Below are 14792 nucleotides of genomic sequence, written 5' to 3' on the forward strand. Positions count from 1 at the left end.
GAGAAATTCAGGAGAAATCAAGGGGGAACTGACAATGTCTTAATAGTTCATGGCTTTTTGATGGAGCCAGTTTATCCCCATTTCATCCAAGCATTCCATGGGGAGACTCTTCCACTGGCCCTGCCACTTTCAGGGCGTGGCTCTCAAGGTTGCCTGAGGTTGGTTTCCAGTCGACCACATCACCTTCAGAAGTGTGCCTCCATGTTTCGTCTCTGAGGAATAACAGGCAGATCCCCCTTTCCGCTGAATTTGCCACTTTCTATCTTTTTAATACAACATCTCACTCTCCTATTATCTCTGGTCAACTCGGGCCCAGAGCCTTACTGTCTATCACCCAGGACTCTGCTTTGTCCTCAGCATCTCTCACCTTGAAAGAACTGAGAGAACTACTGATTGAAGCCAGTCTGGGGGTTCTGAAGGGTACCAGGGTTTGGGCTGCAAGGGCCCTGCTCCCCAGAGTCCCTCCACCTATGTCTTATTCCTGAATCGGAAGAAGGTTTCTGGGTGTCAATGGGTAGGCTCCAAATTCTGTAGGTTCCTCCATGGGGCCAGGAACATGACTGCCCTCAGGAAATACTTAAAGAGATGAACATTACCCATGAACTCATTTAGCTTTCATGTGAAGTAGGTGATGGAATGAGAACAGCTATAAATCTCAGACTGTAAACATGTAGAGACATGGTAAGATATAAATATAGATATGTCTACATCTCAGTCCTTATCCCTTTATCTCCCCATCTCTACCTCTTAGTTGGCATGAGATGAGGCTGCTGTAACAAAATACCAAAGACCAAGTAGCCTAATTTCTCACAGTTCTAGAGGTTGAAAAGTCTGAAATAAGGACACCTGTGTGGTTGGATTCTGGGTGGAGGCCCTCTTCCTGGTTTACAGATGACCATATTCTCAGCTGTCTACCAACACTCTAGGCTTATTGAATACCTTTAATGTATGTTGTAGACCTGTACGGGCCCTGAATTGAGAAAAGGCTGCAAGAGTTGTCTAGGCCTGTCCTTCAGAAAAGGCAAGATAAATAGAGGAGCTGAATGAAGTCTTATGAGCCAGGAAAGGAAAAGAAGAGAACCCTGCTGTGGGCAGATCCACAGGTTGAGGGAAGGCAGTTTGCCTGGTAAGCAGTTTGCTCCGTGGGCAACCAGGGAGGAAGATGAGGGCAGTGGTTTCCAAAATGTAATCTTTCAATGTGCAGAGATGATACTATATGAAATCCTTTCTTCTCCCTCTTAGGCTTACTCGAAGTCTTTTTCTCCAGCTCCCCTGCAGCTAGATTATGGCCATATGTCTAGTTCTTGCCAAAATGATGTAGGCAGAGTTGGCATAGGTTGCTTCATACCTGGCTCACCAAAAATGGGATCCTGTTTCCCCCTCTAATTGGTGGTAGTGATGTCTCCAAGATGGAAAAAGAATTTCTGAATGCAGAGCCTATGGTGATAACCTAAGTGTGAGCACAAACCAAAACCAGCCAGATACAAAGGCATGAGTCCTCGATTCACATCACTGGACACTTCCCTCCTGTGGGTACATTTTGCAACAGTGGGGGTGGGACTGGGGTAGAGAGAAATGCTTGTTGCAAAATCATGGTCTTGTTGCTTCCATTTTGACATATCACCACATCTGGGTGAGATAAACAGTAATTTTAAAAGGTGTTTTTTGAAGATTGCAATCACTTCTACAGCTATGACAAAATATTGAGGCAAATCTGAAAGGTCATTTCTCCAAGATGAGACAGCCTGCCTTTAAAAGGTGCTTCTCTAAAAGGGATAAGAAAAGAAGTCATATAGGATTTTTAGGCTAACTAGAGGCTACTGTGTTTGTCCAAAGGTTGGGGAAAAGTGCCTCTCTTCTTCACCACTCTAAGGAGCATATCTTCCAAAACTGGGTGGAAGATTGGTGTTGGCATAGGGAATAATTCTTCTCACACCTGTGTTCATAGCCCAACTTGTGAATGTGGCTGGAAAGGAAAACAGAGGGGCTAAGTAAAATGTTTCTAGAAGGTATAGGTTGGATTCCCTCTCTCCTTCAAGGCCTGACCCCTTTCCTGAAGTTGACTTCCTAGTGTACTTCCATACCACCACCACGAGGGAAAGCCTAGAGGTGGGTTTGAATACCTTTTTGTCTCTAGTCTTCCTATCAAATCTGCTGAACACAAAATGGTTATTCCTTTGATACATCCTAGAATGCCTTAGATGTCATTAATATCATTAAGTAATTTCATGTGTGCTATGAATCGGAGACAGATTGGTATGTGAACATGGGAGAGGGTGGAGACCCGTGGGGAAGCTTGGGGTTCCAATATGCAAGTTCAAAGACTACTCAAGGATAACTCTAGGGCACCTGCTGGTATGCTCAAAACTGGGAGGGTGGCACCAGCTTGTTTCTGTTTCCAGGCCATTCTAGTCTCTTTTCATGGTTACAAAGCTTGGAGAAGTTTAAGAAAAAGTAATTGCTATCATTTAGAATTTTCTAGAAATGACCACCTCACCTGAGTGTTATTCTTTAAGTACTAAGTCACATCAAGGATTGAGCATCTTATGTTGGTTACATTTCATTTGCTCATTTGGAAGGCGAAGTGGAAGAGTAAGGGTTTGCCGGTACAGCAATACAATTTCATTTCCTAAAATGTAGTTTCATTGCAAATGATGACGACCCCGAGTTCATGCCAGGTTGGCTGTGGTCGGGGTGGGAATGAGGCTAGAAACCACCACACGAAATCTATGATTTCTAAGTGGTCAGGGCTGAGACAGATCAAATGCAGGCTTTGTCTGAGCTACAAAGCAAGTCACTACTAATGTTTTATACATTTTCTTTTACTAGTCTTCAAGCTATTTGAACAGCTCCTCAATTATGTCATTTCTTTTCTTGTTGTGTTTTGTTGAGGTGAATCATCATGAAAACTAACTAGAGGGAAAAACCACCCCAATCATCACACAAAGGACACTTCAAAACTACTCACATTTGATAATTGACTAAACTCTTACTGAATACAGCTTTATTGATAGTGATGAGGATACAGACACCACATACATTTTAGTTTGTTGTTCCTTATATGGTACCAGAATGTTTTAAGCAAAGAATTTGTTTTGCCAGAATTTGCTGAATAAATACAAAGTTGGTTTTTTTTTTTTTTTTTAAAGGAGTGTCCGAGACAGTATTATATCTCAAATTCTCTGAGAGGGAAATTTCGATGGGCTTTACCCTCTGAATGTGCTGGAGGGTAAATCTTTAATGCTTTAGATTCTTCAGTTCTCAGAATTACCATGGAGGAGTGTTTAGGAAATGATGCTATAGTTTTTACTGGTATGAAAAGACATACTGAAAAATAATTCCTTGCAATGCTGCCTTGTGCTAGAGAACATATTCATCAGAGGCTGGGGTGAGGACATATCTCCTTCAGAGAACATTCTTCAGAAAAGAATTCAAGAAGAGTTATTCAAAGAAGATTACATAAACTTGTTTCTTTGTAACTCGGAAAAAATTAAATGAAGTGATTCTAATTTCTTTTATCTAGTATCTTGGATAAATTCTGAAGATATTTGGCCAAGATAACCAGCAAAAAATCAACCTTTTAACACTTACATACTTCCAGGGAAGCCTCTAGTTATATGCATGTTTGTAAAATACACTTACTATAACTGCTGCTCTGCCTTAAATCATAGATCCATTCAGTACATGCTCACTTACTTCTTACCCTAGTTATAGCTCTTCGCTCGTAACACCCCACTACCATCGAATCATGGATTAGAATTATATTAATCTGTACCGTCACTGACCTTCTATCCATAACTGATAGCAGCAGCAGAGGAAGTAAACATAAAACTCATCCAATGCCACTGAAAGCAGCTGGTGCATCAGGGATGACAGTGGGACACCAAGAGTCTAAGTAAAAACAGACAGACTACGTTCAAGTCTTGCTTCCTCGAGACTCACACAGCAGGTCTCTGGCCCATTCAGAAAAGGAGAGCTTACTAGTTCATCTCCTGGGTAACTTGCTACTGCTCTGATTGACTGAACTGATGCGTTTATTTAATCGCAGGACTTTGCAGTTACAAGAACAATAGGCATCACAAAAATAATACATCCTTTTCTTTCAGAAAAGTAAAAGGAGGTATAGTGTTGGAACCTAAGACTGGGAGTGTAATTGGATGTAAGCTTAAAACATTTTTAATAAAATGAAGTCATTTTCCAGTTGGGAAACATGGACAAACCGTCACATTTTCTAGGAGCAACTGCTCCAATAGTGGGGTTAAAGGGTAGACTTCACTTACACATGAAAAGGGACCCAGGTTACTTTGATTCTATATACCTTCGTGTCTTTCAGTTGTTCCAGGACATGACACTTTGACCCACCTGTATGTTCCATGCTCCCTACCAATTTGCTATATGCCAGAAATTCCAGTACTCTAAGTTCATAATGGTCTTTATTTATTAACCTGATTGTTGAAACGGAAGACAAAACAGCAATGCACCCAGGAACCTGGTAAGCCCAGGCGAGTGTGTTTTCTGAGTCTTCAGATAAACAATGTAGAAAATACATTACGTGGTAATTTCAAATGATTTATCCAGCTCTAACATGTCTTCAGTCTCATGTCCAGAAAGCCACTGCCAAGTCCATGTACAACCTCTCACCAAGCTCTGAAGGCTGAATAATCCTCTGCTTTTAATCTCTCCTCATTCTTCCAAGATAAAATGTTACGGTTGATTGATTCTTATTTCATTCCAAGGCTTAGGTCCTCCACTTGACAAAACTTCTAGGATCTCAATGGGAGACACATCTACTAGTGTACATCAGGAATTATGCCTATTTGCCCATTTATGACCTGTGATTCATAATAAGTCACCTTTATTTCTCTCAAAATTCATAATGCACTACAGGCTTCTCAATTGTACAAGAATATATTTATACATTGATGCCCAATTAAAAGATGTTAGAGTCACCCTCACATAGGTTTTGTAAGTTGTGGCTGAGATAATTTATTAAAAATGACAAGTTTATTTTATCAATGATGCCATAAAGGACAAAGGTTATCTATAGTTTGTACACTGATAACTTAAGGCGCTCAATGATTTAACTTGCTTCATTTAACTTTCTCCATAAACTGGTTTCTTACACAGCTTCATTTTCCAGCCTGGACGGAGAAGGAGTCAAGGGAGCAGGCGCCTTTAGATCTGCTTCATACTCAGAGAAGCTCCTAATGTTCTGTGTGGGGTGAGGAAATAGCCCAGTGTTTTCATATGACTAATGCCTTGTTCTTGGCTTACAGTGTTGTAGGCTTTACCAAGTGTTAGCATTAAATATGCAGTTATTGAACTTTTCATAAGAGGCAATGATATAAAATTGTTCCACAAAGTGTACTATATGAACCACTTTTCACAGTTCAAATAAAATATTTTAAATATAAATATTGAAACTCTAGCAATAACCTCTCTACGCAAGATAAGAGAGAGGGGATTAATGAAAACCCAGTTAAATTTCTATATATTCATGATTAACCGTTTAAATGGTTTTATTTTCCAAAACCCAATTGCACATAACCCATAACTTACTTATAGGCCACGTCTCCAAAACAAATAAACCACCAAAGAAAAAAGTGATAAATTATAAGAAAGGAAAATATGTGATATTTACTACAATCATTGCCTTGCTCCAAAATTTGGCAAATATATAAGAAAAGTGACATCAAGTGGATATACTTTAATTTGCAAAGCTAATTGGAGCAGATGAAGTTAAAACACATAGAACAGAACGGGCATACATTATTTTCATATTTGCATGTGAAATGAATGTATTGGCGTAAATTAAGAAATCAGGAGGACTGCTATGAAGTGGGAAACAGTGACATTTACCAACAGTAGAAGCCATTCATCCTGTTACTACTAGACCCAAGAATTCCAAATGTTCCTTTCATTGTCATGCATTAAAAAAAGTGGGGGGAATCAAATTATTGTTATCAGTTGTATAAACTTCGGGCTGTATAAGCTTTACACTGGTGGTCCTTTTGGCCATAGGTTTATTTGGTGTTCTTCTGTGGGGGCTTACATTAGGGTCAAGGTTGCATCTTGGTGTAGTTTTTAGGGTCAGAGTAAGCCTCCCGTGATACTTGCTGTTTGTTTAACAGGGGACAAAGGTTAAATTCCAAATACTTCTAGGAGAAACAACAAAATGACCTAAATTTACACCATACACTAAATGACTAGCGGTTAGTTTCTTCTCTGCGAGCAGCATCTTTTTTTGATAGCAAATACCCTGGGGACTGGGGCACAGAGGAAGAAAAGAATAAGGGATAAATCAAAGGGAGCAGTGTGACAGTCCCAGGGCGGGGAATCCCTGTTACCTTCCAGTCAAACTTGGTTTTAAGCTTTATGACTTTATCATGGGTCATGGGACGCCTTTCGGTGTTCTTCACTCGGTCACGTCTAGGAAAAGAAACTGCCCTTAAATATAGAGGTAAGTCTTTGTGGCTAGAGATGGGCTTCTACTTTAAAGGCTCTGAGCGGGCAGCCCGGGTGGCTCGGCGGTTTAGCGCCCGCCTTCAGCCCAGGGCGTGGCCCCGGAGACCGGGGTTCGAGTCCCGCGTCGGGCTCCCTGCATGGAGCCTGCTTCTCCCCCTGCCCGTGTCTCTGCGTCTCTCCTGAACAAATAAAAGCTACGAGTGAACTTTTGGACGTCCTAAAGAAAAAAGGAGAGGGAGGAAGATAAACTTTTGTGCATGAAGCTGCTTCCATAAGCTTCACGTGTGCTACCGGGTAGATGACAACTCTCCAGTGTGGGTGTGACCGCTGTGCAGGAAGGGAACAGGCCCGGTGGAACGGGGGCCCACAGCGAATTCTGCCTGCCACCCAGTGGCCGCTGAAATAAAGGGTCTTTCCTTTGTTGCCAGGGCTCTGCAGCCGGCTTCAAAAAAAAAAAAAAAAAAAAAGAAATAAAAAAACCACAAAACCGCCAGGCACAGCCGAGGTAGGTCACGCCCGCCGCCCGCCGTCCCCGCGGCCGCCCGGCCTCAGATGCTGACGGGCACCGAGGACACCGAGCTGGCCCGGGATTCGCGGCTGGCGCCGCTGGGCATGCACAGGGCGCAGCAGGACACGCCCACGGTGGCCTCGGGCAGCTCGTCGTCCTCCGTCCACTCGTTGAGCTCCGGGCTGAAGCACTGGATGCACTTCTTGTACTTCTTCTCGCCCTCGTTCCAGCCTCCCAGCAGGTAGGCGCGGCCGTGCAGCGCCGCGGCGCCCGCCGTGCTCACGCCCACGGGCAGCGGCGCCGCCGAGCTCCACTGGCCCGTGGCGGGGCTGTAGCGCTCCACCGCCAGCACGTCCACGCGCTCCCCGCGCGGCCCCAGCTGGCTGCCGCCCATCACGTACACGCGGTCGCCCAGCGCCACGGCGCAGTGCCAGCCCCGCGGCGTGCCCAGGCCCGCCAGCTCCTGCCACGAGTCGCCGGCCGGGTCGTAGGCGCACACGGAGCGCGAGTAGGCGCTGCCCACGTACCCGCCGGTCACCAGCAGCCGGCCGCCCGCCACCGCGCTGGCGTGGCAGCAGCGCGCCGCCTCCAGGGCCGCCTTGGGCAGCCACTGGTTGCTGGAGGGCACGTAGCACTCCAGCGAGGCCAGGCTGCCTTCGGCGTTGCGGCCGCCCGCGGCGTACAGGAGCCCGTCGCACGCGCTCAGGCTGAAGTGCGTGCGCTTCTGGTTCATGCTGGCCAGGTGTATCCAGGTGTTGAAGCGGGGGTCGAATCTGCAAACGGCAGAGCAAGCGTGACAGTCTTGTGGGCGGCAGCCAGGGAACCCTCACCTGGAGGCTGCTGTTTCCCTGGGCCGGGACAGGGTGATACCTGGATACGGGCAACGCGGGCATGGGCGAACCCCCCCCCACCTCCTCCCAACTATAGAGCCTTTATGGGGCCGCTCGGAGAGGTCCCCGCAGACACCGACCTTTCCTTCCAGTCCCTCTTTTTTCCGTACTCCGTACTCTCCATCATCGGGGAGGAATTCTGAGATGTGCTTGTCGGGGAGGCGGTGGCAGCTGGGTCTCTCTCTCTCTCTCTCTTTTTAAAGCCTACACGTACTTTTTATTATTATTTTTTGATATTATTTATTCATACATGAGAGACACGGAGGGAGAGAAAGAGGCAGAGACACAGGAGGAGGGAGAAGCAGGCTCCATGCAGGGAGCCCGACGTGGGACTCGATCCCGGGTCTCCAGGATCACGCCCTGGGCTGAAGGCAGGCGCCAAACTGCTGCGCCGCCCGGGCTGCCCGGCAGCGGGGTATCTGTGGCAATCACAAAGGGAACGCTGCCACACCTAAGTCAGTTCCACATAACTTCAGACACCAGCCATCCCTGGCTCACTCTTAGCGCTTCATTAAGATAGGAGTTGGCTAATTGGATTTCTCCAATTGTTGCAAACACTTCCTCATTCAGACACTTGGCCTGGCCACTGTGACAGGAAAGCTAAGTCACTCCACCAAGTCTCCTGTCATCCGCTTAGAATGACATCAGTGGAACTCATGTCCAAAAGCATCCACAGAGGCTTAACTGTTGATATTTCTCTATTTTCTGGCACTTATTAGTAGCTGAGATTTTGTAGTTGAGAGATATATTTTTCAGTGTCCTACATGACAGTTATTAACCATAAGCACTGAAAACAATACTGCAAAAAAGTGACTTGAATACTTAACAGCGTTATCAGCAGGAGGAAAATAAGCAGTCATAGAAAACCTATCTCAGGGGGCACCTGGGTGGATCTGTGGTTGAACATCCTCCTTTTGGCTGGGGTCCTTATCCCGGGGGGTCCTGGGATCACATCCCCACAAACGGCTCTCTGCAGGGAGCCTGCTTCTCCCTCTGCCTATGTCTCTGCCTCTCTCTGTCTCTCATGCATAAGTAAATAAAATCTTAAAAAAAAAAACCCGTTTCAACTGTTTACCTAGTTCCAAAGTATTGTAAATACAGACCTCCCTGCATTAGTTTGATGTTCCTTCATTTTTGTCCCATTTAACCACCAAATCGAAACTTAACTATACTTATAATTAAAGGGCAAAAATCACTTGTTTGGATTCATTTAAATGACACATAGACATAATAATGAAATAATAAAGAATATTTTTCATGATATACTTTATAAATTTTCAGATTTTGCTCATTAGTTATGTTTGACTTTGTGCTTCTACCCTGATATAATAAGCATGACTTTCTGACATTTCATATATATGAAAGTGTTTTTATTATAAATAAACACAAATGACATGGCATTTGAATTCCATTTTTCTGAAGGATATATTATACCTTTGCTGTTTCTGCATGCATCAAAGATATTGACATTTTTTATAGTGTCCAGTCTTTAAAAAAATATTTAGAGTTAATTACCTGCCACATTTTTAATGATCTCATTGTAGTTGCCAATTACGAATCTGACAGTCATCAGTAACAGTCACTATAAAGAAATTTTGTGTTATTTTGATCTTTCTTACCACCTAGTGTTAAAAACTAAGTTTGTATCCAGTTTCTTTTCAGAAAAACAGTGTACTGTGAAGGGCACCTCACTAGCGTATCACTTGTGGTATGACTTCTATGGGCATGAGATTTCTCACATGTAAAATCAGAATAACTACATCTTCCGAGCTCATTTCATAGGCTTATTCAGAAGTCTAGAGTGCCTTTTATATACACATATACTTTATGCAGTGTGAACTGTTGTATATATGTAATGTGGCATTATTATTATTATTATTATTATTGATTCACTGAGCCTGTGAACTAAGCTAACAGGCAGGACTCATTTACTTCTATGTCAGAGCAATTTCCTCATAATATTGAACCATTTCAGTTCCTAATAAAGGATCAAATACCTGCAGAAATTGCTGACTGCATGCTTGGCTTGATTTCTTGCATCATTCTGGTCTTCGCCACCAGCCACATAAAGAAATCCGTCCATCACAGCCACACACTGATTAAAACTCTTGGCTGGCATTTCTGTAAGCTTGCTCCATCCATTTTCAGGGTCTCTGTACAGGACGTCTCTACTAAGGGACTTCTCAGTAAGGCCTGGACGTCCCCCAACAGTGACAAGGACTCGACAGCCCCCGCGGATTCTCGTGCGCCGAGACTGCAATGTGTTTTGATGATACGGAAGTAAGTGGTAGTTCATTGCATCTACAAGAAGTTTGTGACAATCAGCATCTTGCATCATTCTTGGTACAGACTGAACGTAATTGACCAGGTCCTGTGCAGAGATGGTACCAAAGCGGATATTGCTCAGAAGATCTGCAGCGTGTTTCACTCTCTTTTGGTCAAATTCTAACCATTTCATTGCAATCTGGAATGCTACTATTTCAGAAGGCAACTGTAAGTCATCATCTATAAGAAGTTCATTAATTTGCTCAAAGGTAAGTTTCAAAAACTGATCTGATTCCGCAAATTCCAGGAAGTTATCCCGGATAAACTTTTGGGCTGCTGCTTTTGCATTTTTCAGGGAATATGTTTCAGCAATGTTAACAACGTACATGCAATTCTCAACACTCATCTCTCGTATCAGAAAATCACTGCACATCTTTACAAGGGTATGGATCTGAAGATAAACAGCAGCTGAAATAATGCTTCCTATTGTATACAAGGAGAGAGTCAGCTTTCCAGTGTAGGCATAGGCGATAACAGTAGCCAGGCCTGGCGGCGAGATATCATTGAGATCCACCCTTTGGGTAGATGGGTCTTTTTTTAGGATGTTGTAAAAGTATTCACTGCACGAAGCCATCACTGACTTGTGAACATCAAAGGATTTGGTTTTGGTGCCAATGACTAGGTCACAAAGGAAGTTCTCCTGCCTCATTTTACTCAAGCCTTCCAAGAGGTTGGGACCATAAGAAACATCTGTTAATTCTGAAGAAATGCAGTTAAGGCCATTGCCTCCTTCTAGGAGCCCATTCAAAGCATTTAGTTTGTTTAGGGGGCTGTCTTCTACGATAATGGTCATCTCATTGATATCTCCTTTGTTCTTTCTGACAGTCTTCTTTTTGGGGGCCATGTTGGCAGACACACTGTCACAGGCAAGGTCTTGCTAAAAAAAAAAGAAAAAAAAAGAAGAAGGCATGGTTTTATTTTGACAGCACTTTAGACTTTGAAATGCTACATTGAGAAACTGTTCTTTTTCATAATAGTTTTTAAATGGCATAATGTAGATTAAACCTCAAAGTGGTTTTAAAGACTCACATTAAACTAGATGCACATTTTATGGATGGTTTACTTCAGCATCAAGCATTGAAGACAATTCTAGAAAGATTTATATTATCAAATGAGACCTCTCAATTGCTGTACTGCCAACTAATTTTATATAGCAGAAACGATCAAATATTCTCTGATCTAGCTGTACAGCAATTATAGAATAGAAGTTAAGCATCATTCGAAGGGGCTTAGTTTACCCTCCTGAAAAGGTGAATTATAACCCCTTTGAAGTTTTCCTAAAAAAAAAAATACTAAAATTCAGGAACCCATGTAAAAAATATACATATTAGGATAAATGTGTAATTTAAAAATCAGTGGGTACGAACTTGTAATGATACTTTGGTTCAACTGATTTCTATTCTACATAGTCACTAAAATAACTTCTAGATGGATGAAATCTCTAAATCATGCTCTCACACACATACACACAAGTAGATTTTTGTCTTAATTTTAGGGTAGGGGGCAACCTGGGTGGCTCAGTGGTTTAGCGCCGCCTTCAGCCCACGGCCTGATTCTGGGACCCAGGATGGAGTCCCACATCGGGCTCCCTGCATGTAGCCTGCTTCTCCCTCTGCCTGTGTCTCTGCCTCTCTCTCTCTCTCTCTGCATGTGTGTGTGTCATAAATAAATAAAATCTTAAAAAAAAATTAGGGTAGGAAAGGTGCTCTTAAGTATAACCCAAAATCCAGAAGCCCTAGGGAAAAAAAAAAGACAGAAATATCTGAATAAAAAAAAAGAAAAGAAAAAAAGAAAACTTCTATAAAACAACACCAACTATTTAAAAGAGAAGCAACTGATAGTGAAAAATATTTGTGACATTCTTGACAGATAAAAGGGTAATAGACATGACGTCTAAAGAGCTCCAACAATTAATTAATAAGGGAAAGGTAATCCAATTGAAAGTTATCAAAGACTGTGACTAGTTAACTAGGTTGTTCACAAAAAATAAATACAAATAGTTGACAAACACATTTCTTTAAACTAATTATAGTCACAGAGCTGTCAACTGAAATACAGAGATCCTTTTTTTTTAATATATTTATTTATTTATTCATGAGAGACACGGGGGTGGGGGGGTGGGCACAGACACAGGCAGAGGGAGAAGCAGGCTTCATGCAGGAAGCCCGATGTGGGACTAGAACCCAGGTCTCCAGGATCATGCCCTGGGCTGAAGGCGGCGCTAAACCGCTGAGCCACCGGGGCTGCCCTACAGAGATCCTTTTTTATTGCTTTGTGGACACATTGCTTAAGATGGTTAAAATATTTTTTGATATTCACAATATCAGATAGTACTCCCATACATCGTTGATGGGAGTATGATTGATAGTCTTTGCTTTGACATTAAATCTAAATCTAGAGATATATCCTCATAAAGATATATTTATATGGATAGTAACCACTTTCCATTATCAATGCTATAAATATTTGAACCAGTTGTTTGTTTGTTTGTTTGTTTTGAGACAGAGAGACAGAGCAAGCATGAGTGAGGGAGCAGGGGAGGGGAAGAGGGATGGAGAGAGAGAGAATCTCAAGCAGATTCCATACTTAACTTGGAGACCAACATGGGGCTAAGTCTCAGGACTCTGAGATTATGACCTGAGCCAAAACCAAGAGTTGGATGCTTAACCAACTGAGCCACCCAGGCACCCAATCGTTGAAGCAGTTTTTAAACCTGTGTGAAGTGGCTCTGAGCAGCTTTAGTATTAAACAGACTTGAAATATATTAAGTTTAGCCCTTAAAATATCATTGATTAAACTGCTTTAGATTTTTTCAAAATATTGAGCATAGTCATTAGAAGATATTATAACTGGACTTTAAAAATAGAATTTATTTTGTTTTTTCCCTCTTTTTTAAATTTAAATTCAATTTGCCAACATATAGTACATCATTAGTTTCAGATGTAGTTTTCAATAATTCATCAGTTGCATATAATGCTCAGTGCTCATCACATCACATGCTCTCCTTAACACCTGTCACCCTGTTACCCCATCCCCCCCACGTCCCCTTCAGCAGCCCTCAGTTTGTTTCCCAGAGTTAAGAGTCTCTCATGATTTGTCTTCCTTTCTGACTTTCCTCATTCAGTTTCCCCTCCTTCCCTTATGGTCCCTTGCACTATTTCTTATATTTCACATATAAGTGAAACCATATGATAATTGTCTTTCTTGACTTATTTCACTTAGCATAATACCCTCCAGTTCCATCCACATTGAAGCAAATGGTAGGTATTTGTCTCTTCTGAAGGCTGAGTACTATTCCATTGTGTATATATATATATATATATATATATATATATATATATATATATACCACATCTTCTATCCATTCATCTATCAAAGGACGTCTTGGCTCCTTCCACAGTTTGGCTACTGTGGACATTGCTGCTATGAACATTGGGGTGCAGGCGCCCCTTTGTTCATTCTTTGGGGTAAATACCCAATAGTGCAATTGCTGGGTGGTAGGGTTGCTCTGTTTTTAACTTATTGAGGAAACTTCAGTGGATTTTATTTACAGCATGGTAGCATTCACTTTTTTTGTGAGATTACCCTTGTATCTTTTCTCATTTTTTAGATTACAAAATCAGTCTGTGTAAATCAACAACTCACAATTTGGTATATATTATTCCAGATAATTGGATATTCTTATACAAACTCATATCAGCACATTTTTGAGCAGTGGTGTGCCGATAAACCAGCTAAGTGGAGGGGAGCCCTTATTTGTCAGGTGTGAATTTCTTTGGTGCAAATGTACTCATTATAGCTGATTTTAAACTATTTACCCCGTAACAACCAGCCTGTCAAATTCCTGAAAACATAACAGTTGGCTCTCATGAACCAGTACAAGTCAGCTCCAGCATACCACTCTATGCGAACTTAGATCAAAGCATGTTTATGCTTTATTATTCAGCAGTTCGCTTTTTTCACCAAACAGTAACTTATGTATGTCCTACCATATCAGTACACACATAAATTTACATCATTCTCCCCAATAGTTGCAGAGCATCCCATACTAAAGATGTATAAAACTTATGCCATTCTTCTGGACCAATTTCTCAAAACAAAACAAAACAAAACAAAACAAAACAAAACAAAAAAACCAACCAAACAAACAAACCCATATAAACTATAACTCACTGAATATAAAATAGACAATTTGAATAGCCCTGTAAGTATTAGGGAAATTAAATTTGTAATTTTAAAACTCCTGGGGGTAGCTCAGCCAGTTAAGCATCTGACTCTTGATTTCAGCTGATGGACATTTAGGTAGTTAGGCATTTCATAGTTTTTTGAGGGGTGTGTGTATGTGTCTCTTTTAAGTCACACTCTTGAGTTTATCCTGAAGGGTAAAACTTGGATTTGATTCCCCTTGAAAGACCCTTCAATTTAAATACCAGAATGTATTTTTAAAAATTCCATAACAGTTCTTGTGTTTGTCTTATTCCTTTCCATGTGGAAGAAGCATAGCAAGTAGGTAGGAAACAGAGATCTATCTCTTTGCCAGGACTTTTGTCTTCCTCATTAAGCTCAGATTGTAATATTCATATTTATACTTGCTTACAAACTAC

The 14792-nt window shown here is 41.9% G+C and overlaps 1 protein-coding gene across 3 annotated transcripts in view; it reads right to left on the reverse strand.

The window, feature by feature from the left end:
* Nucleotides 1-4420: 4420 nt before the first annotated feature.
* Nucleotides 4421-14792, reverse strand: part of KLHL31 (kelch like family member 31) — a 140820-nt gene continuing 130448 nt past the window's right edge. For all 3 annotated transcript variants that reach the window (XM_055330816.1, XM_055330818.1, XM_055330817.1), the window contains 2 exons: nt 9861-11065; nt 4421-7746 (listed from right to left, as the gene is read on the reverse strand). In XM_055330816.1, the coding sequence (XP_055186791.1) occupies nt 7014-7746; nt 9861-11065 (1938 nt within the window). In that variant the 3' untranslated portion in view covers nt 4421-7013. The remainder of the gene's footprint in view (nt 7747-9860; nt 11066-14792) is intronic.

Source organism: Nyctereutes procyonoides, unplaced genomic scaffold (assembly GCF_905146905.1).
Source record: "Nyctereutes procyonoides isolate TBG_1078 unplaced genomic scaffold, NYPRO_anot_genome, whole genome shotgun sequence".
In the NCBI taxonomy this organism is placed as follows: Eukaryota; Metazoa; Chordata; class Mammalia; order Carnivora; family Canidae; genus Nyctereutes; species Nyctereutes procyonoides.